The sequence below is a fragment of the Temnothorax americanus genome, unplaced genomic scaffold (genome assembly GCF_048541705.1).
Source record: "Temnothorax americanus isolate GAGA-0224 unplaced genomic scaffold, ASM4854170v1 Scaffold65, whole genome shotgun sequence".
Classification (NCBI taxonomy): Eukaryota; Metazoa; Arthropoda; class Insecta; order Hymenoptera; family Formicidae; genus Temnothorax; species Temnothorax americanus.
In genome coordinates this window covers 243411-264636 of record NW_027509787.1, presented here as the reverse complement: position 1 = coordinate 264636, position 21226 = coordinate 243411, and the positions used below count along the sequence as shown (strand labels likewise).

The window sequence follows — 21226 nt, the reverse complement described above, 5'->3', positions numbered from 1 at the left end:
TATTGAGGCGGTGCTTAAGGAGCTCAGGAGTAATGAGCCCAAGGAATTGCTGAAAGTACAACAGCACATTATCCAGCTCCTGACTGCAAAAAGTGAAGGTCAGGCAATAACGCAAGAGGAGGTAGACGTAGCTTATGAGCTGAGGATTGGTTTGTTCCGCGCTCCGGCGTCTGAGAAAACAGGCGGTAATTCCCGAAGACACCGGAGTCGGAGAAAAGGGCTCTCGGGAAGAAGTGAACGCAAAGCCTGAGCTTATGCCCGTACGCAAGAGTTGTATAGAAACAATCCCGCTTTTCTCGCTAAAATGGTAAGAAAAGGTATGGATGTCCAAACGCTAGACACAGATGAATCGGTGAGTCCAACAGTCGGGAGCGTTAAGGAGCTCTACGAAGGGCTATGGGGAAGCCCGGGTCGATGTGATATTGGCCAGGAAGAGCGAGAAGCCACGGTGCCGTATAACCCAGCAGAGATTCTGCATCCTATCTCTAAGGCGGAGATTCTGAAGCGTTTCAAGGCTACACGGCTGAGGGTGGCAGCCGGGCCTGACGGACTCCGCAAGGGAGATCTGATGAGGAATAAGGGAGGCTATATCCTCCACGCAATTTTTAATGTAATCATGCTGGCATTGAAACAACCGAGCGCGTGGCGCTGCAATAGAACAACGCTATTGCTCAAAGAGGGAAAGGATCCCTCAGTAGCGGCTAACTACAGGCCGATTACTATCTCCTCAATCAGATCATATTGGGGCATTATGGATCAGCGTCTGAGAAACGTGGTTCACCTGAATGCACGGCAAAAAGGCTTTGTGCCGGAAATGGGATGTTATAATAACATCAACTTGCTAAATGAAGTTCTCGCATTAGCTAAGAAAGACAAAGGAATCGTAGCCACTCAGGTGGACATAGCCAAGGCGTTTGATAGCCTTCCGCACCTTGTTATTAAGTACGCTTTACTTGGGAAAGGGCTGCCGGAGGAGGTGGTCGCATTGATAATGGACTCGTATAAAAGCCAAAACGACCATAAAATGTCGTGACGAGACGTTTGACATTGAGTTGAGAAGAGGAGTCAAGCAAGGAGACCCTCTATCTCCGCTTATTTTCAACGTCTGCATGGATCTGATTATAGACAGACTTGAAAGAATGGAAAGCTTCCAAATTAAGGACGGCCTGAATATATCGTGCTTGGCTTTTGCCGACGATATAATACTCATTGCAAACACTAGAGAAGCAGCGAGTCGGCTTATGGATGAGCTCGTCGGCTTTCTCTCAAGATGGGGAATGGCACTATCAATTGGAAAGTGCGTTGCCTTTGGTATTGTTGCCACCAAAGATAGCTGGTATATGGTGAATCCGGAAATAAACAGCAATGGCGAAAAGATCGCCTACTGCGGCCCTGCTCAGTCGATGCAGTACCTAGGCATACAGGTTACTCCGTAGGAAGGAGTAGTTATTAAGCGCGCAATTGCGCGGTTAAAGGACACGCTCCTAAGAATTAAAAGGCTACCTCTGAAACCACATCAGAAAGTTGAATTTTGGCTCGGTATGTTTTGCCGCACTTTTTGTATGCCTTCACCGCGGTCACTGTAAGTGCCACAGAATTAAATGAACTGGACCAAACACTAAAGACGGCGGTGAAAGACTATCTGCACCTTCCAATGTCTACAGCAGACGGTCTGCTATACGCGTCTAAGCGCGATGGCGGCATGGGCTTTCCCAAGCTCGGAATTGTTGTAACGTCCGCAATGTTAAAAGCTGGCTTCGCTTTGTGAATAATAACGATCCGGCGATCCAAGCCCTAGTAGTGGCGTCAGGGCTGGAGAACAAATTAAAGCGCTTGGCGCACGTGGCCAAGCTGGTCCCTAGAGTCGACCAAACAGATCGACGGCTATAAAAGTAAAGCCAAAGCGAACGAATGGCACAAGTAGGCGGAGTTACCGTTTCAAGGCAAGGGTGTGCCAGCCTACAAAGACGATAAAGTAGGCAACGAATGGCTATACCGGCCTAACCTGCTGAAACCTTCCAGGTATATCACGGCTCTTAAGTTAAGAGCCAATGTCGCAGCGAACAAGGTGTCGTTAAACAGAGTCACTAAGAACAACGGCGTCATGTGCCGTAAGTGCAAGGCTCAACCTGAGACTCTGGGTTATATACTGGGGCAGTGCGTGTACACCAAGTCTGGTCGTATTAAACGCCACAATGACATTCAAGACTTTATAGAACGCCCCGTTTTGGGGCAACGTGGAATGGTAATAACAAAAGAAGCTCGACTGCAGGACCCTCATTTGAGGAATCTCCAACCAGACCTGATCATACAGTATCGAGAAAGGGTCTTCGTGGCTGATGTTACAATCTGCCATGAAGATGGTGATCTCCTAGAGAGAGGTAGGAGGGACAAGCTCGCTAATATGCGTCCCTCATAGGCCCGCTTAAAGCTCAATTAGGGGCAAAAGATTGTACGATTCTCCCGATAGTTATCGGGACAAGAGGAGCAATGCCCAGAGACACTGTTACCTGCCTTCGTAAACTGCAAATTAAAGACAGAGGCTCGCTGAGAACGCTAACACTTCAAGCACTCAGGAGCTCAGTGGAACTCTTTCATATGTTTATGGATTATAATGCGCCTTTGCGTCTTAACAGCAGCGATGCTGCGGATTAAAAACTCTTGGCACTAGCTCACTGATGTAATTTTATACATAAACGATGGTCTGGGACCTGATCCACCCAATATTTTATCTATTTATTTTTTATTTGGGAGCAATCTACACTCTCGATTTTAAGCTATGTCGGCACTTTTGCCGTTAACATCAGTGATGCGAGTCGTTCGGATGGGCACCGAACGGCGGCAGAGCCGTGCGACCGAACCGCCCCGGCGCACGGGCGGACGCCTCCACGTGGCTCCCCGCGGTAACGGTAACACTAAGTCGGCCAAATTCCGCTTCCTCAGGTTGGGGACTCTGCTTAAATAATTTTTCCAGCCCGTACGCAGGAATCCCGCGGCAGATCAGTCAGATGGGTTTTCCTCCTGCGGGAGGACTTGCCAAGAGTGCTAGATAGGCCTAGTCAATATAAGATAGGAGGTAATAAAGAACGAAAGTTATGCTGGATCTTGTATCCTCGTTATTGGGTAACCTGTTGCGCAGATGAGTGATCCAATAGTTAACCTGCAGGGTCGCTCGAGCCGAGACCCGTTGTTATCAGGAACCGCACTGTCCCGAAGCAATAAGACGCGCCGAAAGACGTGATGCAAATAGCCAAATGCCTCGTCATCTAATTAGTGACGCGCATGAATGGATTAACGAGATTCCCACTGTCCCTATTTACTATCTAGCGAAACCACTGCCAAGGGAACGGGCTTGGAAAAATTAGCGGGGAAAGAAGTTGATGAAACGTACGAGTTTACTTGGTTCGAAGGAGTGAAACTGCCCCTGTTCGTGAGCGATATATTACTTGAATCGAATGAGGAAGAAAATGAAGGTATATTTCATAAATTAATTTTATTTTAAATAAATGCAAAATTAATTTTGAATAAATAAACTAATAATAAAGTTATAATAATAATGCAACAAATAATTTGAAATGAATCAAGATACTTATCATTATAATAACTTATTATTTATTTATAATATTATAATATTTTAGTTTATAAAAATATAAAGAATTTTGGTTTAAATACTGTTAATAAATCTAATCATGACTTTAGAAATATGATTTTAAGATAATAATTATTTTTTTGCAAATAAAACGAGTTAATTAGTTTAGTTTGTAAAAGTTTTGTTTTCATCGCAGCTTATTAAAATTGTGCAATTTTAATAATAAATTCAACTTTGAATTATTTTCAGATCATGAACGTACTCAATTAAAGGAAATCGAAGAAGAATCCAATGACGATACCGACAATACCGAGCTCCCCGATAATAAAAATTAAAGTTCATCAGAAATTAAAAGTTTGATTACAGATTATTCAGATAAATAAATAAATAAATAAATAAATAAAATTAATTGATTTTTTATAAGCGTTGCATAATGTTGTCTACTTTAAAATAGTTTTTTTTATAAATTACTTTATTTCTGATTATTACATAATTAATTACACATCATTCCACTACTAATAAGCACGAAATCGTTTACGTTTTTCCCTTGGACAAGTAAAATCTTTTTTAATGAGTAATGCGTTAATAATATTTAGAGATACGGCGGGCAACGAGCTACCGGCGCGCTCGTGCAGACGACTATAAAAGGGGTACCAGACCAATTTTCCAGCCAGTACAAGTAGCCAGACTTATTTTTTTATAATTTTATATATTTAAACTACCATCTTGACAAGTTACAGCTCTGATCAAATGATTCTACAAATCGACTTTTTACAACGACTTTGGGAGGATGCCAGACTCATTTTCCAGTGTCAGTTGCATGGCAGATTCTAATCAAATTGTTCCAACATAAGTGTTTTTACGACAAGATTAAAGGCGCTGCAACGCCCATTTCAGCGAGACAGCGCAGCCAGATTCTGCATTTCATAAACGACACTATTAAAATAAAAGAAATTACTTTGTTCCAAGACTAATCAAATCGCTGACACTTTTGTGTCGTTATTATAAGTATTAATTGACCGATTTTCTTGAAAACAGTGCCAAAAGTCTTTTAATTTTTGAAGGATAAGTTTTATTTTTTATTAATGGATCAATTTTCTTGAAACGAGTGCCAAAATTTTTCTAATTTTTTGTTGATGATCTTGATGAAACTGGTACCAAAAGATTACTAATTTTATGGGGATGGCTACTATGGGGTTGAAAATTGGAGGTTTCTATTGGTGCTTTTAATTAATGGGTGAGTTTGGGGAGAGGGGAATAGATTTTGAGCCCGCGCAAAGCGCAGGCGAAAATTCTAGTAATAAATAATATTATAAACAAGTATAGAAATTAATATATTAATGTGTTTTTTATTATGTGGATAGCTCCTCGAATGTGGACAGATAGCTCCGCATATAGAGCTATCTGTCTACGCTTGACTTGTCTACTTAAAAAATTCGCCTTTTTAAAATGTTAAAAGATCAACAATTCTAATTATGTTTTTTTTTTTAATAGCAAGGTTGAAAGATTATACCATTAAAATTTTAGCCAAATATCTTTATTAGTTTTTTAGTAAACTTGAAAAAAGCGTAAAGTGTGGACACGTACAGTCCCAGCCTCCCCTATATTATCCAGAATTGACGTATAAACTTTGAAATTTTGTCACTTACGTGTCGTCAGCTATCGTCACAGTCTCAAACTTGAGGTGCGCACTATTATCTACTGCGTTGTATTCTCCTACTTTCTATTATATGGAAATAAGTCTCAAAGAAAACTATAATGATTAAATTGCTAGTTTACACTGAATGTGTTTTTCAATTGTAAAAATTTGTAGATATTATTTTATATTGTCATTTTCTTTTATGATAAAGGTTTTTTACAATTATCTATAATCAATCAAATGCATTACGTGCCATATCACATGACAACAATTATCTTTCATTGTTTAGCTTTATTCGCATTTATGATATTGTCTTCCGCATTTTATATTAGAGTTAGTTATTTCAACGTTTATATTATACATAAATATAATAATATATATGTCTACTTACAGACAATGTAAACATTTCCTATTTTTCTGTTCATCTTTTTCGCATTCTTTATTCTAATTCTAATCTCTTTTTCTCCTTTTCTTCTATTTTTTGTGTCCATCGTTTCTTTCTAATATTTCCTTTATCACTCTCAGCTTTCGATTCTTTCACTCTTTCCTGCACCATCTTTTTTTTTATTTTCTTTCGATATCTCTCTTGATAATTTCTCTTCCAATAATCTCTTTTTTATCCTTTCTGGTTTTTCCTCTTTTCTTTCTCTTCTGTTCTTTTACTTAGACCATCACCGGAAAATATTTCTAATCTATTTATTCCTAATTCTTTCAATCTCTCTATTTTTTCCTTTGTCCTTTCCTCTCTTATTACATAATCAATTGTGTGTTTTATTCTCCATTTATGCATGTATGCATTCCTTTTTTAGATCTCTATTTACTGAACTATTTAAAATTCCTCATTCTAGATTTCCTAGGTATTCATGTAACTAATTTTTTCATTTTTATTTAATTTCTCGCCTTATTTCCCGTTTCTTCTCTATTCTCTATCTTTCTCTATCTTCCTCTGCTCAACTCCTCACTCTCTCTTGTCTTAGCAATAATTATGACAGCAAAATAATGTTCAAACACGTTATGAAAAAATTTTATCCTTTTATCCTCAGAAATTATTCTTTAATATGATGTTACGTATAATTTGCATTGGTTGCATGATAAAGCATTGAACTGAGATAGCAATAGGTTTACAATTATCTATAGATACAATTCGTGTCTCTCTAAATCGCGATATGCTTATCGTTCGTATTTTCCGGGAGCACCGTCGGTCTCCGCAACATCGGCACGTGTTACTTATATTGCGGACGCGAATAGATTATTTCTCTTTTTCTCGCGAGATTCAGCCAAAGAATGTCCGATTCAGTGATTCGCTATTCGCTCGCGGATGTCGCAAAATGCAACGGCAAGAATGGAACAAAAACCTGGATCGTGATCTACGACAATGTTTACGACGTAACGGATTATATGCAACAGGTACCTACGCGTTAATAAAATTATATATTACAAATTACATATTTTGTTTTAAATGTAATTATGTATTTTTTTTATATAAATCGGATTATCTCATTATTCTATGGGCAAAAGTATTAAGTAAAATAAAAAAATAAATATTTTAAATGATATTTTATATTTTACGTGAAAGTATGTTGAAATAAAATATGAGACATTTTGTAAATTATTTATATATACACACATACATATATGTATACAAATATAATTATTGTAATATATAATAATATATTACTTGTTATAAAATTAATGTAATATATAATAATATGTTGCATGTTATAAAAATTCAAATAAATTTTATTTCTGAAGACACAGTCAGCAGTAATTCGTACTTATTTTCATCTGTGATTGATAATAACAATGTGATTTTTGCGATTTATAACACTTCAACTTTCCAGCAATACAAATTACAAAATGTGATCGAAATTGTCGTATAATCAAGAAAAGAAGATAATTCTCTCTTCTGCAAAAATAAGTTAAAAGTATAAAAAAAATTATCTGTGTGTGAGAGTTTGAAAAAATTTATTTTTTGAAATTTGAAAGATTAGTTAAAATTAGGAAATAATAGTTTTTATCTTATATCTTCTATACCTATAAGTTTTTTACTTTTAACAATCTTACGTATTATTAAAACATAATAAAACAATGGAGTGCTCTTTTCAAAAAATAAAATAAAGTTGATTATTACAACGTCTACGTATAATATTAAATCTATTTTTATCTATTCCCTTATTAAAAAAAGCTATTTTAATTTATATTTTAATAAATATTATTAAAACAAATTTGATAATTTGCAATAAAAGATATACAATACATTACCGTAATTTTTATTATTTTTCCATATTTTTATTAATATCTTAACTTGTATTTATTATATCATTATGCACTTACTATTGTATTACACTATTGTTGCTATTATGTGTTATTATATAACTCAGTTACATGCGAGGCTAACTTATAGCTATTAATAATAATTTCTGTTATAATAATATTCTGTTAATAATAATTTCTGAAATAATGATAAAAGTAATTTAATAAACAAAATATAGAAAATAATATTAATTACAGCATCCCGGTGGTCCAGAATTACTTGAGGAATACGCGGGAAAAGATGCAACGAGTGGATTTGATGATTTCGGACATTCTTCAGATGCAAAGAAGATGCTCAAAAAGTATTTGATTGGTGAACTTCAAGATGTAAGTACAAGTTTAATATTCCTCAGACATAAATTTAATTATTAGTACTAACATCTACAGAAACTATACAAAATTTCACGAAATCGGTTTTCGTAGTTCCATTCCATCTCTCTATACCTCTTTTCCGCGATGCCGATTGGTTCTCTCATTGTGCTTACTTCATGAGCAGCTATCATCGTATATTTTGACAGTTGTGTGTAATGTTAAAGCTAAATAGCGCGCGCGAAGCGCGCGTCTGTAGTGTCTATAGTCTAGTCCCTCTCTAAAACTAGTAGAATAAATGATAGCTTTTTATATATGGGTAGTTAATTGGCTAATCTTTTTGGATATAATACGCTAAATGTAATATATTACAGGAAGATAAAAGTGTCAACAGAAAGAAAAAGCAGGCTATTTCTAACGGAATAACAGAAAATGGAGCGAATGGGCAAAAACGAAGGTGCACTTTTGAATTAATAACATTAATGTTTGTATTAATCATAACCAGAAAATTCCTTACGCCATTTAACGGTAATTATGAAGGAGAAGGGCTTCCTCACCGATAAAATTGTAGCTCTCAATTAGGAAAAAAGTTATTAAGTACTAAAGTTGACAGTTGCATGGTTAGGATGTCTGTCATTTATTATACTTTGTATTCTAGATTTTTTAATATGCCAATTATTTTTTGCTTTTAAAAAAGCATAATAACTCTATTTCTATTATTTTTTTATAATTTATGTTTTTTGTTAAAGCAGAGAATAGTTGGTCCAACTATTCTCTGCTTTAACAAAAGACATAAATTATTATTTTCTTTGGAAAATGTGCAGTTTTGTTTTTGTTGTACCAAATATGCTATAATATATTGAATTAAATGGTTAAAAAAGATAATAAAAATAGTGTTATTATGCTTTTTTTAAAGCTGAAAATAATTGGCATATTGAAAAGTCTATAAATACAAAGTATAATAAATGACAAACATCCTAACCACACAAATGTCAACTTTAGTACTTAATAACTTTTTTCCTAATTGAGAGCGACAATTTTAACTTATAGATTCATGTTTTACGCACCAAAATACACAAAACTGTAAAGTTTCAGCCAAATTGGTGAGAACTCTCTTTCATAATTACCTATTTAACTTCACTATAATGTGACGCAGAGAAAGTCTATTTAGAAAAGCGACGTTTCCTTAAAAGAGAGGAATGTATAATACCATGAAAACGCTTTTAACATTCTAAAGAAATTAATTTATATTTAATAATAATGCTTTGTGTAACAACACGAAATTATATATATATATATATATATATATATATATAATAGATTAAACAGATTAAATAGATTAAACACGGTTTTTATCCTATTACTAACTTTGCCATTCTCATTTGCTATTCTTCTGTTTCAGAACCTTTTTAGCAATAATCTGCGGCAAGTGTATACATTGAAGAATGCATCTGAAGAATATTGACTGTAAAGTTATTTTAGATATATAATTTAATTTATTACATCATGTATGTTACATTTGTTATCTAAATAGACTAAATAAGACATTTGTTCGCGACGACGTGCACAACGCATCACTGATAAGAATCATCGAGATTAAAAACCGTCCACTTATCGCTTATACGTGACATTGGAGATATATGTATAAGAATGAACAGGAAAAGCCAACGGCAAGTTACGTCCGCGAGTATGAGTCATGCGTCATCTGCTTATCTCATTTACGAACACGGTATAGTAAATTCTCAATAGAATTTCCAATGTAATTTAATTTCATTAACAAAATTTTGTAATTTGAAACCAACTTTATTCCTTTTTAAGTTAAATTAGCTTAAGAGTAAGTTTAATAAAGTTAAATCAAATACTATTTCATGTTATAATAGTAGACAATTAAAACGTACAGTCAATAAAAATATTTATAAAATTATCGAGATTGATGTAACCGAATTATAGATGGCAGTGTACTTAGAAATTGATTTGACAATGCGATACGCAGAAAATTGATAACGTATTCTGAGTACCGATATTGAATATTGCTTGTCATGTAAAGTACTTAGAAATTACGTTTGCGTCACACATGAGGAAAGTCCGCCTCGTGATATGTGCTATGAATTATGCCAAGGTTTCACGGGCCGTCATAAAATACTTTCCTCTAACTGTTTTAAGCAACTGAGGACTCCCCAGATAAATATTTTAACGCAACTAGAGCTCAATGCATTATTAGCGCTATTACATTATATTATTAACAAATGTTTAAATAAATATGGAATTCTAACGAAGCTGAATACTTAGGTTTAATAAGATATTTAAATTTAAACATTTAAATAAACATAGTGCATATAAATAATAGCCAAATTAAATTAAATCCAACCCCCCACTATTTGCCCGGTTGCTTTTGACTTTCCCCGCAATTTTGTAGATTGAATTGGTACTACTTCAAGTTTTTGTTCTTTCACTTCGGATTCAGTACATTTTCCTGCATCGATTTCCTTATTGTTTTTCGAGATCTCCTGCTCAGTGTTATCACTGTTATTCCCCTCTGCATTTTCCGATTGCTGACACTTCTTTTTATCCTTTACCCTCTCTTCTTCTTTTTGCTCTTCTAACATCTCTTTTTCGCTTACTTCTCCATCTTTTTCTCGCTGTTGCTCTTGCGCGTTTTCCTTTTTTTCAAAATTTTTCTCTTGATCGGACATTGATGCTGATAATGTTGATTGCTTGTTAATTTCTTCTTCTACGAGATCCTCGGGTATAGGTGACGGTGACCTAACTTCGATAGCTTTAACATCGAGCACTACTGGTTTATCCACACAGCTACTGCTGTTGCTGCTCGTAGATTTCAATAGGCTTTTTTTTAATGTTTCAGTGACAGGTCGTGGAACTATATTTGTAGAAGTTTCCGCTATCATAACTTTGCTGCTTCTTCGAGGCACCTCTTCAGTTTCTTTAGTGGCGTCATTCGTATCTATGTATGGGAGAGAGAGAGAAAGAGAGACTGAATGAATAAATTAATTTTTTAATCTCTTATTTTGATTTCTTTATCTTAATAATATATAACAAAATAAGAAACAGAATCTACTTTAAATAAGCCCATTCAAGAAAAAATTTTCTTGATAATTCATCTTCTACATATTTGTGAACATTGTTTAAATTTCATGGCAAAACTAAAGAGTTTTAAAATATAAATTTAAAATAACACACAAAAAAATGTCAATAGTTAAATATCAAAAAATGTAGCATAAAATAAAAACAAACTTTTCGAAGAGGTAATTTCTACAAAAGCTTATTTTCTATGAGTCCTAATAAAAGAGAAACGCCCAAAAAAATGGCCCTTAAAATATTATATATAAAAAGCAAAATTTCCGTACTTATATATTATATAATTATATATAACCATATTCTTTATATATATATATATATATATATATATATACCACACATACGTTCTTACGCGTGATGATTTGACATATACAGTATTTTGTTTGGCTATTCCTAATCTACAAAACCATACATGTGGAAAATTGTGAGAGTGTAAATATCCTAATCTTTTTCTGCTTTGAAAATGTCGGATTTCGTACCAAAAAAAGACCATTTGCGGGAGGTTTTGATTCATTACTTCATTTTGAAGAAAACTGCTGCTCAAACTTATCGAATACTTGTAGAAACTTACGGCGAACTGCATCTCAAAACACTTGTGAACGTTGGTTCAATCGATTCAAAACTGGTGAGTTTGATGTGAAAGACAAGACTAAGGGAAAACCACCGAAAAGAAACTTCTCAAATATGGTGAAACGGTTAATGTTGCTCGCTACCAACAAATGATCAATTTGAACCATGCATTGATCACAAAACGTCCGAAATGGGCCCAAAGACATGGAAAAGTGATTTTGCTACATGACATTGCGCCGGCCCACACCTCAAATGTTGTCAAGGAAACTTTAAAAGAATTGAATTGGGATGTGCTACCTCACCCGCCGTATTCGCCGGACACTGCTCCTTCGGACTATCACTTGTTCTGGTCGATGGCGCACGGATTAGCTGAGCAGCACTTCGCTAATTTCGAAGAAGTGAAAAAATGGGTCGATTCATGGTTTGCTTCGAAAGATGAAAGTTTCTATCGTCGCGGAATCCATCTTTTGCCAGAAAGATGGGGAAAGGTTGTAGCGTCGAATGGCGCATATACTTCCAATAAATAACTTTATAACCATTCACTTCAAATTAACATGTATTTTTCCTTAAAAAAATCCGCATTTCATAGGTATACACCTGGTATATGTATTGTCCGCGTTCGATTAAACTCGGAAACATTTGGGACGCTCGACAGCACACGGATGTGCCTTCGCTTTGGTGTGCGTTGGCAGCATATGGAGGGGATGCGCTGCTAGGGCATGCCCAGGGGCCTTATTTCGTTCGTCGTCGGTGTCGTTAACGGTGTCGGCGCTGCTTCGACGCTTATCGTAGAGTCCCTTTATAAGAGTCTGGACAGACTTTGGGAGTGCAACAACATGGCGTGAATGTCACGTATTTAGGGACTCTATTCTAGACGCCCTAGATGGAAGAAAAATACTATGGCGTCGATGACTACACGTAATCGTTGTATTGTTGTGATATCGTGAGAGAATTCTACAGAGGCTGTGAGAAAGTGTGAGTTTGTCTATATTTTTATTTTCACTTGATAGAGATAAGATAACCAAAACTTTAAAATACCTGAAAAAAATATTTTAATAAAATAAATTATAATAGTATACAACAATTTATTGATAGAAAAAATTACGAGATGTATATATAGATAAATGCATGACAGTTTTTCCTAAAAATACAATAGAAATGTAGGAAATAACAATTCCGATCGGAATCCATTTCGAAAAGTTCCATAATACGCACCCTGAGAGAGGCTCCTAAGGCTCGTTATTTTACCGCTCGTGATTGGTTCCGCCATGGTGTTGCACGTCCAATGAAAATAAGGACCAGTCTGTCCAGACTCTTATAAAGGGACTCTAGCTTATCGAACCGACCGTTAGGGCCTAAACAGAATGGCTGTCTTGGCAGTGTTTTATGCCTTAAGTCTTTGTTTTATGTAAGGGCTTAAGCAGAATGGCTGTCTTATAACCTTAAGGCAGTGTTTTATGCCTTAAGTCTTTGTCTTATGTAACGCACAATACTGTATTAATGTTTCCTGTCTTGTGTAGTATACGCGACGTATAACTATACAAGACAGAAAACATTAACACAGTATTGTGCGTTACATAAAACAAAAGACTTAAGGTATAAAACACTGCCTTAAGGTTATAAGACAGCCATTCTGCTTAGGCCTTAACGCACAATACTGTACAGTTTAAGGCATAAAACACTGCCAAGACAGCCATTCTGCTTAGGCCCATATCGGTAGGTAGGAACCTTTGACTATATAACACTATATAACCATGGATTGCCAGTTGGCTGTTTTTGATGTGAAAAACATCACACGCGCCCCCATCGCACAAGTGGCGACTCCCGGTACTTCAATGAACTGTGAGCTCACGCGTGACAGCTAGACTTGCGTTATCGGGTTTCATATTCTATATCGTATAACAATGATTGTTTATTGTTTTATTTACGGTTGCAAATCAACCAAATATAAAAAAGTAAAAAAAGAGCAAGATTTTTTTAACATTTTTGGGGTAAATTATTAATTTATCGTAGTTTAATTTAAAATGTGAAATTAAATTGTTTTACGAAGGTAAAGTAATTGCCATTAGCGAGAAAAAAAACTTAATAAGACGTAATTTAACAAAAACCGTCATTTTCAGCGGGCAATAATCTTTGACTATATAACAAATAGTTGTAACGATGCACCCCCACACATGCATCGTTCCCGGCGAGGAGCTGCCGGATGCCGCCTGACGATCTCCGTCGGGCGAGGAAAGGGCGCGGTGCGCCCACCTTATTTTTTGAACGAAGGAGCCGCGATCGTGTGCGCGGCGCTCCGCCGCACCGACATCGTCCCGGGTCTCCGACAGACACCGAGGGGAGCCGAGCGCCGCCGAGCGCGAGCGCGCTTGCCGCCGCGCCGATCCCGCTCCGCTCCGCCGGCGGCGCGGCTCACGCGGGAATCGGCCTCCCCTCCCTAGCGTACCACCCGGGCGAGTATAAAATACCGGCGCCGCGACAGATCGACACTCGCAATCCGAGCTTAGCTACCTGTGCTCCGCTACCCTCGGAGACGAGTACCTTTCCGCTTCCTAGGCCAGCTCACGAAACGGGGTACAGCGTTCTGTGCCTCGCTCGAGAGTTCTCGAGCGCTGACCGCCTTCCTACCCGGGACACCCCGTCTGCCACGGTAACCAGGGGTCGAGCGTGCTCGGCCTCTCGACAAGAGTTCTTGCCGCCGGAACAGTCGGACCTCCTCGTCAACCGATCGACCAGCCTAGCCCCTGGCCGTTCGTTTCCATTATCTCCGCGCCGCATAATTAATACCGGATCATATCGCGAGAAAAGAAACCGCGCCGGATAGCACACACGCGCCCGCGCCGCGATTCTCGCGCCGCGGGCCGACCAGCCATTGGCCGGCCTCAAGGCCCGTTCGCACGCGTACCGCATCGCGCCGGTGCGGACCACCTGATTCGCGTTTGCCGCATAAACCGAATGCGTTCCCGACATTTGTAATTATCGCGACCGTCTTATAGAATATAATCCGCCCGCGTCCGCCGCATAAACCGAATGCGTTCCCGACATTTGTAATTATCGCGACCGTCTTATAGAATATAATCCGCCCGCGTCCGCCGCATAAACCGAATGCGCTCCCGACATTTGTAACTATCGCGACCGTCTTATAGAATACAATCCGCCCGCGTCCGCCGCATAAATCAGATGCGCTCCCGAAATTTGTAATTATCGCGACCGTCTTATAGAATATAATCCGCTCGCGTCCGCCGCATACACCGAATGCGTTGTACTTATCGCGGCTGTCTTATAGCATATAATCCGCCCGCGTCCGCCGCATACACCGAATGCGTTGTACTTATCGCGGCTGTCTTATAGCATATAATCCGCCCGCGTCCGCCGCATAAACCGAATGCGTTTCCGTACTCTGTAATTGAACCACTGTAATAAACCACGTTTCGTATCAAAACTGCCTTCTGTCTCTGGGCCTACCATCGAACTCCTGGTCCGGCGAGCTAGTCCGCGTTCGATAAAAACAGCCAAAAGGCAGGCCGTTACATGGCGCCCGAACAGGGACCGTTTTGATCGTTCCGAGAGACAGAAGACCAGGATACGCAATGGCCAAAGCGTGGATATATAAACTACCGAAAAACGAGCTAATCGAAGAACTCACGCGACGCGAACTCGACGCCGACGGCACGATGGACGAGCTACGGCAACGCCTGAGTGCCCATGCGACCGACCATCCCGAGATGACGCGAACCGACGCCGCGGGGGGCAACGAGACGAAAACGGTGCCTCCGATCGTCATACAGCCGCCGGGATCGCTCCTCGCGCCGACAACGACCGGCCCGCCGTCGGCTCCGGCAACCCCGTACGAAGTTTTTTTTCCGGCGGCAAGCGATCGCCCGGCCGGATTCCCCGGTCAAGTCGTGGATCAAATAAGAAAATGGGGGTGCCATTTTGATGGCAAAGATCCCGTCGCGTTTCTCGAGCGGCTAGAGGAACTTAAAGACGCGTACCAGATTTCCGGCGCGCAAATACTGGCGGGGCTTCCGGAGTTACTTAAGGGCGACGCGCTTCTTTGGTACCGAAATAACCGGCACACATGGCAGGGCTGGGAGGACTTCCACGCCGATTTCCGCGAGTATTACCTCCCGCGACGATACCGCGCTCAACTCATTCGCGAAATACAGACGCGAATGCAGCGACCAGACGAACCGTACCGCAAATTTGCCACCGAAATGCTCACCATGATGCGCCGAGCGACCGGGTTCACAGAGGAAGACCGGCTCGACGCGCTCTACGATAATATGCATCCGCGGTACCAGCTCTACATCCGACGCGATTCCGTCACCCGGACGCGCGAGATCCTGCGCCAGGCGGAAGAGTTCGAGCGCATCGAAGAGCGGACTCGCGCGCGACAGCCTGTCGCCCCGCAACCCGCGCTCGCCGCTACCGCATACGACCGACACGAGTGTTGCTGGCGCTGTAAACAGCGCGGGCACACCCGTTTTGATTGCCGCCGGCCACCCAAACGGTTTTGCTCACAATGTGGGCGGGACGGCGTGTTTACGCGTGATTGTCACCCGCCGGCGGGAAATGCCACGCGGGCCGGGGAAGAGGCGGCCGCCCCCCGGTCCTCCGCATAACGTACAAACCGCGTCCGCACCTGAGCGTCCGCGTAGCGGACCAAACGTTCGACGCTCTCTTAGACACCGGGTCCGAAGCCTCCTTCGTGAACGCGAGCACCGCGGAAACGTTGGCGGCAAACTTCACAATCACGACAATTACCGGGCGGGTGTATCTCGCCGATGGGACGCGCGCGGACATCCCGAGTTTAATTACGTTCCCCGTGACCGTACAAGGACGCATGTTTTGGCACCGGTTCCAAATCATGCCCAAGCTGGACTGCGACATGTTGATAGGCGTAGACCTGTGGGGCAAAATGGATTTCGCCATCCCGCCCCCGCCGCCGCCCAGCGCCGACACGATAGCAGCCACCGTCGGGGGCATTCACGAGAAGGACGCGGCGACCGAGGAGAACCGCCTCCGCCGTTTTCTGGCAGACGAACTCGCGCAGTTCGAAGGGGTGCAGGGCCCCACGGACCGCGGGGAACACATAATCCGCGTAAAAACCGACCGCCCGGTTAAGCAGAGGTATCGACCGCGGAACCCTGCGATGCAGGCGATCATAGACGCAGAAGTCGAAAAAATGCTGCAGGACGGCATCATCGAGCCGTCGCACAGCGCCTGGAGCTCGCCGATCGTGATCGTACGAAAGAAAGACGGCAAACCGCGTTTTTGCATTGATTTCCGCTGGGTTAACGAGCTTACCGAAAAAGACGCGTATCCACTACCGCAAATCACCGCGACGCTAGATAGATTACGGGGGGCTCGGTACTTGTCAACCCTCGATCTAAAAAACGGGTACTGGCAGGTGCCCCTCGCGCCGGAGAGCCGACCCGTAACCGCATTTACAGTCCCCGGCAAAGGGCTGATGCAATTCCGGGTTATGCCATTCGGCTTGCATTCGGCCCCGGCGACTTTTCAGCGCCTGCTCGACTCAATCCTCGGCCCCGAATTATGGCCGCACGTGTTCGTATACTTGGACGACATCGTGATCGCCACTGAAACGTTCGAGGAGCACCTACGCGTTATGCGCGAAGTTTTCCGCCGACTCCGAGCCGCGAAGCTAAGGATTAACCCGGAAAAATGCCGTTTCTGTACCGACCGTATAAAGTATCTCGGCCACATCGTCGACCGCGACGGCATCCGCACCGACCCAGACAAGGTTAGCGCCGTCGCGAACTGGCCCGTGCCCCAGAGCGTACGACACATCCGACAATTTTTAGGGCTCGCGAGCTGGTACCGCCGGTTCATCAAAGACTTCGCCACCCTCGCCGCGCCGCTCACCGCGCTGACACGCAAGCAGGCCCGATGGGCCTGGGGGGAGGCCGAGCAAAACGCGTTCGACACACTCAAACGTACGCTGACCACCGCGCCGGTCCTTGCCTGTCCGGACTTTACGCGGCAATTTCACCTCCAGACGGACGCCAGCACCACGGGTCTGGGAGCCGTACTCACGCAGTACTTTCCGGAGGGCGAGCGTGTCATCGCGTACGCTAGCCGCACATTGAATCACGCCGAGCGAAACTATAGCGCTACCGAACTGGAGTGTCTGGCAGTCGTATGGGGAATTAGGCGGATGCGCGATTACCTCGAGGGGTACCGGTTCACGGTGATCACGGATCACCAATCGTTAAAGTGGCTACAGAAACTAGAGTCGCCGTCCGGCCGATTGGGACGTTGGTCCTTTGAATTGCAGCAGTACGACTTCGACGTTAAATACCGCAAAGGGACACTGAACAAGGTGGCGGACGCGCTGTCGAGGCAATCCGAGCTCCTCAGCGTCACCGCCCCGAAGTGCCCATGGTATACGCGCATGTGGCATGCAGCCGAAACTGCGCCCCACGAGGCGCCCGATTTCCGAATAGACCAGGGCCGACTGTGGAAGCACGTGCTCCACAGTCTCGATTTTAAAGATACACCGGCAGACGAACAGTGGAAAGAGTGCGTGCCGAAGGATCAACGCCCCGAGATTCTCGCGCGGTACCACGACGCCCCGACCGCCGGCCACTTGGGGATCGCCAAAACAATCGCGCGGATCGCGCAACGATTTTACTGGCCCGGCATGTTCCGCGATATCGCACGGTACGTCCGCGAATGCGCGACCTGTCTCGCACATAAGGTGGCGCAGGAAAAACCAGCCGGCCAGCTGTACCCGACCGCCCTCGAACGACCATGGCAACAGGTCACCATCGACCTCGTCGGTCCGTTGCCACGATCCGCCGCCGGGCACATATGGTTGCTCAATATGCAAGACCGTTTTACGAAATGGGTCGAGCTCCGCCCGCTACGACGCGCCACCGCGCCCGCGATCGTAAAGCATATTACCGAAACCATCATCCTCCGACACGGCTGTCCGGAGGAGGTTCTTTCGGACAATGGTACGCAACTAAAGTCAAAACAACTCGCGCAACTACTAAACGGGTGCGGTATCCGACAACGTTTCACGCCGGCATACGCACCCCACTGCAACCCCGTAGAAAGAACTAATCGCGTCATTAAAACAATGATAGCGCAGTACGCCAAGAAACATAAAACGTGGGACGCGCACCTGCCAGAACTCCAGTTCGCATATAACACCGCAACGCACGACGCGACCGGTTACACACCCGCGTTTTTAAATCACGGCCGCGAATTACGCCGCCCCGGGGAAAATGGCCTACCGTCCGCGGCCGGTCCGGCCACACCGGTGCACCGTCGTTTGAACGAGGCGTACGAGCTCGTGCGCGTTCAATTAGCCCGCGCCTTCCAACGCCAGGAAAAACATTACAATCTCCGCCGCCGGGACTGGCGACCGCGAATCGGGGAGTGGGTGTGGAAGCGCGACCGACCCCTGTCTAACAAAGAAGCCGCATTCAACGCGAAGCTCGCTCCAAAATTTATCGGTCCACTCGAAGTTCGTCGCATCATCTCGCCAGTAATAGTCGACCTCCGTAGCCGCCAGGGAAAATGGTACCGTCACGTGCATGTACAGGATCTCAAACGCGCGCCCACCGATACGACACCCGTCGTACACGATCCCGACCTGGAAGGGGAGCCCGCCGACGAAACCGCCGCCGCGACCGTACATTACGAATCCACGCCGACGACGCGCGCGGAAACTGTTAGCGCCGACAAAAATATTATTGTCAGGGACCGTGAATATTATTGTCAACGGGTAAGATCACCGTGGAATATTATTGTCACGCCGAACAAAATAAAGATGGTACGACCTTCCCCCCCGGATAAGCCAGGAAACCTGGCGACGATAGGAAGCGAGCGAACAACGCGGCCACCGATCCGTCAGATCGACTGTCACCATGACGGAAGACACAGCGACGGAGCAAGCTACGGAGCGCAATATACTGCGAGAGATCGAGGAAATCCTGGGAGAGGACCCCGAGCCGTACGATCCCGCCAACCCCGGGATCGGGCACGGGTGGGCCACCCTATACCGCGGCGATCCCGAGCCCACGCCGCCACCAACGCCGGAGAGACCCGCACCTCCACGGACGTGGCCACGCATCGGCACCATCGTGCAGAGGTCCGACGCAGCCAACCGAGCGAAGCAAGCGTGGCTGACCACGCCGCCGCCACCGCTACCCCGGCGACTGCAACCGCGAAATACGGCACCGCTAAGGCCACGACCAGCTCTCAACCCGGCCCGAGTGATGGGCCCGCTGCCACCGCCGCCGATACCGATCATCGTCGCGCCCGGGATTACCGTGGACGTGCCACATTTCGCACGCCACGTCTCCCGCGAATACAAAGCCCGACTCGGGAACAGGCGCTGGCACATCCGATTCAATGGAGATGGGTCAGTCCGATGGATTAAGGAGAAATCCCAGGGCACCACGGGGTAGGTCCAGCCAAGGTCAGCCGACTACCCCGACCGGCCATCAACACATGCCTCAAAGTTCAGGCATACTAAGGGGGGGGTGATGTAACGATGCACCCCCACACATGCATCGTTCCCGGCGAGGAGCTGCCGGATGCCGCCTGACGATCTCCGTCGGGCGAGGAAAGGGCGCGGTGCGCCCACCTTATTTTTTGAACGAAGGAGCCGCGATCGTGTGCGCGGCGCTCCGCCGCACCGACATCGTCCCGGGTCTCCGACAGACACCGAGGGGAGCCGAGCGCCGCCGAGCGCGAGCGCGCTTGCCGCCGCGCCGATCCCGCTCCGCTCCGCCGGCGGCGCGGCTCACGCGGGAATCGGCCTCCCCTCCCTAGCGTACCACCCGGGCGAGTATAAAATACCGGCGCCGCGACAGATCGACACTCGCAATCCGAGCTTAGCTACCTGTGCTCCGCTACCCTCGGAGACGAGTACCTTTCCGCTTCCTAGGCCAGCTCACGAAACGGGGTACAGCGTTCTGTGCCTCGCTCGAGAGTTCTCGAGCGCTGACCGCCTTCCTACCCGGGACACCCCGTCTGCCACGGTAACCAGGGGTCGAGCGTGCTCGGCCTCTCGACAAGAGTTCTTGCCGCCGGAACAGTCGGACCTCCTCGTCAACCGATCGACCAGCCTAGCCCCTGGCCGTTCGTTTCCATTACCTCCGCGCCGCATAATTAATACCGGATCATATCGCGAGAAAAGAAACCGCGCCGGATAGCACACACGCGCCCGCGCCGCGATTCTCGCGCCGCGGGCCGACCAGCCATTGGCCGGCCTCAAGGCCCGTTCGCACGCGTACCGCATCGCGCCGGTGCGGACCACCTGATTCGCGTTTGCCGCATAAACCGAATGCGTTCCCGACATTTGTAATTATCGCGACCGTCTTATAGAATATAATCCGCCCGCGTCCGCCGCATAAACCGAATGCGTTCCCGACATTTGTAATTATCGCGACCGTCTTATAGAATATAATCCGCCCGCGTCCGCCGCATAAACCGAATGCGCTCCCGACATTTGTAACTATCGCGACCGTCTTATAGAATACAATCCGCCCGCGTCCGCCGCATAAATCAGATGCGCTCCCGAAATTTGTAATTATCGCGACCGTCTTATAGAATATAATCCGCTCGCGTCCGCCGCATACACCGAATGCGTTGTACTTATCGCGGCTGTCTTATAGCATATAATCCGCCCGCGTCCGCCGCATACACCGAATGCGTTGTACTTATCGCGG

The 21226-nt window shown here is 44.1% G+C and overlaps 3 protein-coding genes across 4 annotated transcripts in view; 2 read left to right on the top strand and 1 right to left on the bottom strand.

Moving 5' to 3' along the window:
- Positions 1–1277: 1277 nt before the first annotated feature.
- On the top strand, positions 1278–2655 carry LOC143905679 (uncharacterized). The gene is made up of 3 exons (XM_077421231.1): positions 1278–1424; positions 1925–2381; positions 2471–2655. Exons 1-3 carry the CDS (start codon positions 1278–1280, stop codon positions 2653–2655), a joined length of 789 nt encoding a protein of 262 aa, XP_077277357.1.
- Positions 2656–6407: 3752 nt separating this feature from the next.
- LOC143905639 (cytochrome b5) lies at positions 6408–10126 on the top strand. 2 transcript variants are annotated; one of them, XM_077421174.1, is made up of 4 exons: positions 6442–6635; positions 7740–7868; positions 8225–8307; positions 9253–10126. In XM_077421174.1, the coding sequence occupies exons 1-4, from the start codon at positions 6513–6515 to the stop codon at positions 9290–9292; spliced, it is 375 nt and encodes a 124-aa protein (XP_077277300.1). In that variant the 5' UTR covers positions 6442–6512; the 3' UTR covers positions 9293–10126. The 2 variants fall into 2 exon arrangements, with proteins under 2 accessions (XP_077277301.1, XP_077277300.1); XM_077421175.1 differs by lacking the exon at positions 8225–8307 and having other exon boundaries at positions 6408–6635.
- Positions 10110–21226, bottom strand: part of Trp (transient receptor potential) — a 207921-nt gene continuing 196804 nt past the window's right edge. Inside the window, exon 17 of the mRNA XM_077421230.1 lies at positions 10110–10812. Coding sequence (XP_077277356.1) covers positions 10208–10812 — 605 coding nt within the window. The 3' untranslated portion in view covers positions 10110–10207. The remainder of the gene's footprint in view (positions 10813–21226) is intronic.

Excerpts from the sequence above, each read along its gene's own strand:
- LOC143905679 (XM_077421231.1), top strand. The coding sequence starts at position 1,278 with ATGGCACTATCAATTGGAAAGTGCGTTGCCTTTGGTATTGTTGCCACC. Across the intron at positions 1,425-1,924 it reads TGCAGTACCTAGGCATACAG|GCGGAGTTACCGTTTCAAGG; the intron begins GTTACTCCGTAG and ends TGGCACAAGTAG. Across the intron at positions 2,382-2,470 it reads TGGTGATCTCCTAGAGAGAG|TTATCGGGACAAGAGGAGCA; the intron begins GTAGGAGGGACA and ends TTCTCCCGATAG.
- LOC143905639 (XM_077421174.1), top strand. The coding sequence starts at position 6,513 with ATGTCCGATTCAGTGATTCGCTATTCGCTCGCGGATGTCGCAAAATGC. Across the intron at positions 6,636-7,739 it reads TAACGGATTATATGCAACAG|CATCCCGGTGGTCCAGAATT; the intron begins GTACCTACGCGT and ends TATTAATTACAG. Across the intron at positions 7,869-8,224 it reads TGATTGGTGAACTTCAAGAT|GAAGATAAAAGTGTCAACAG; the intron begins GTAAGTACAAGT and ends AATATATTACAG.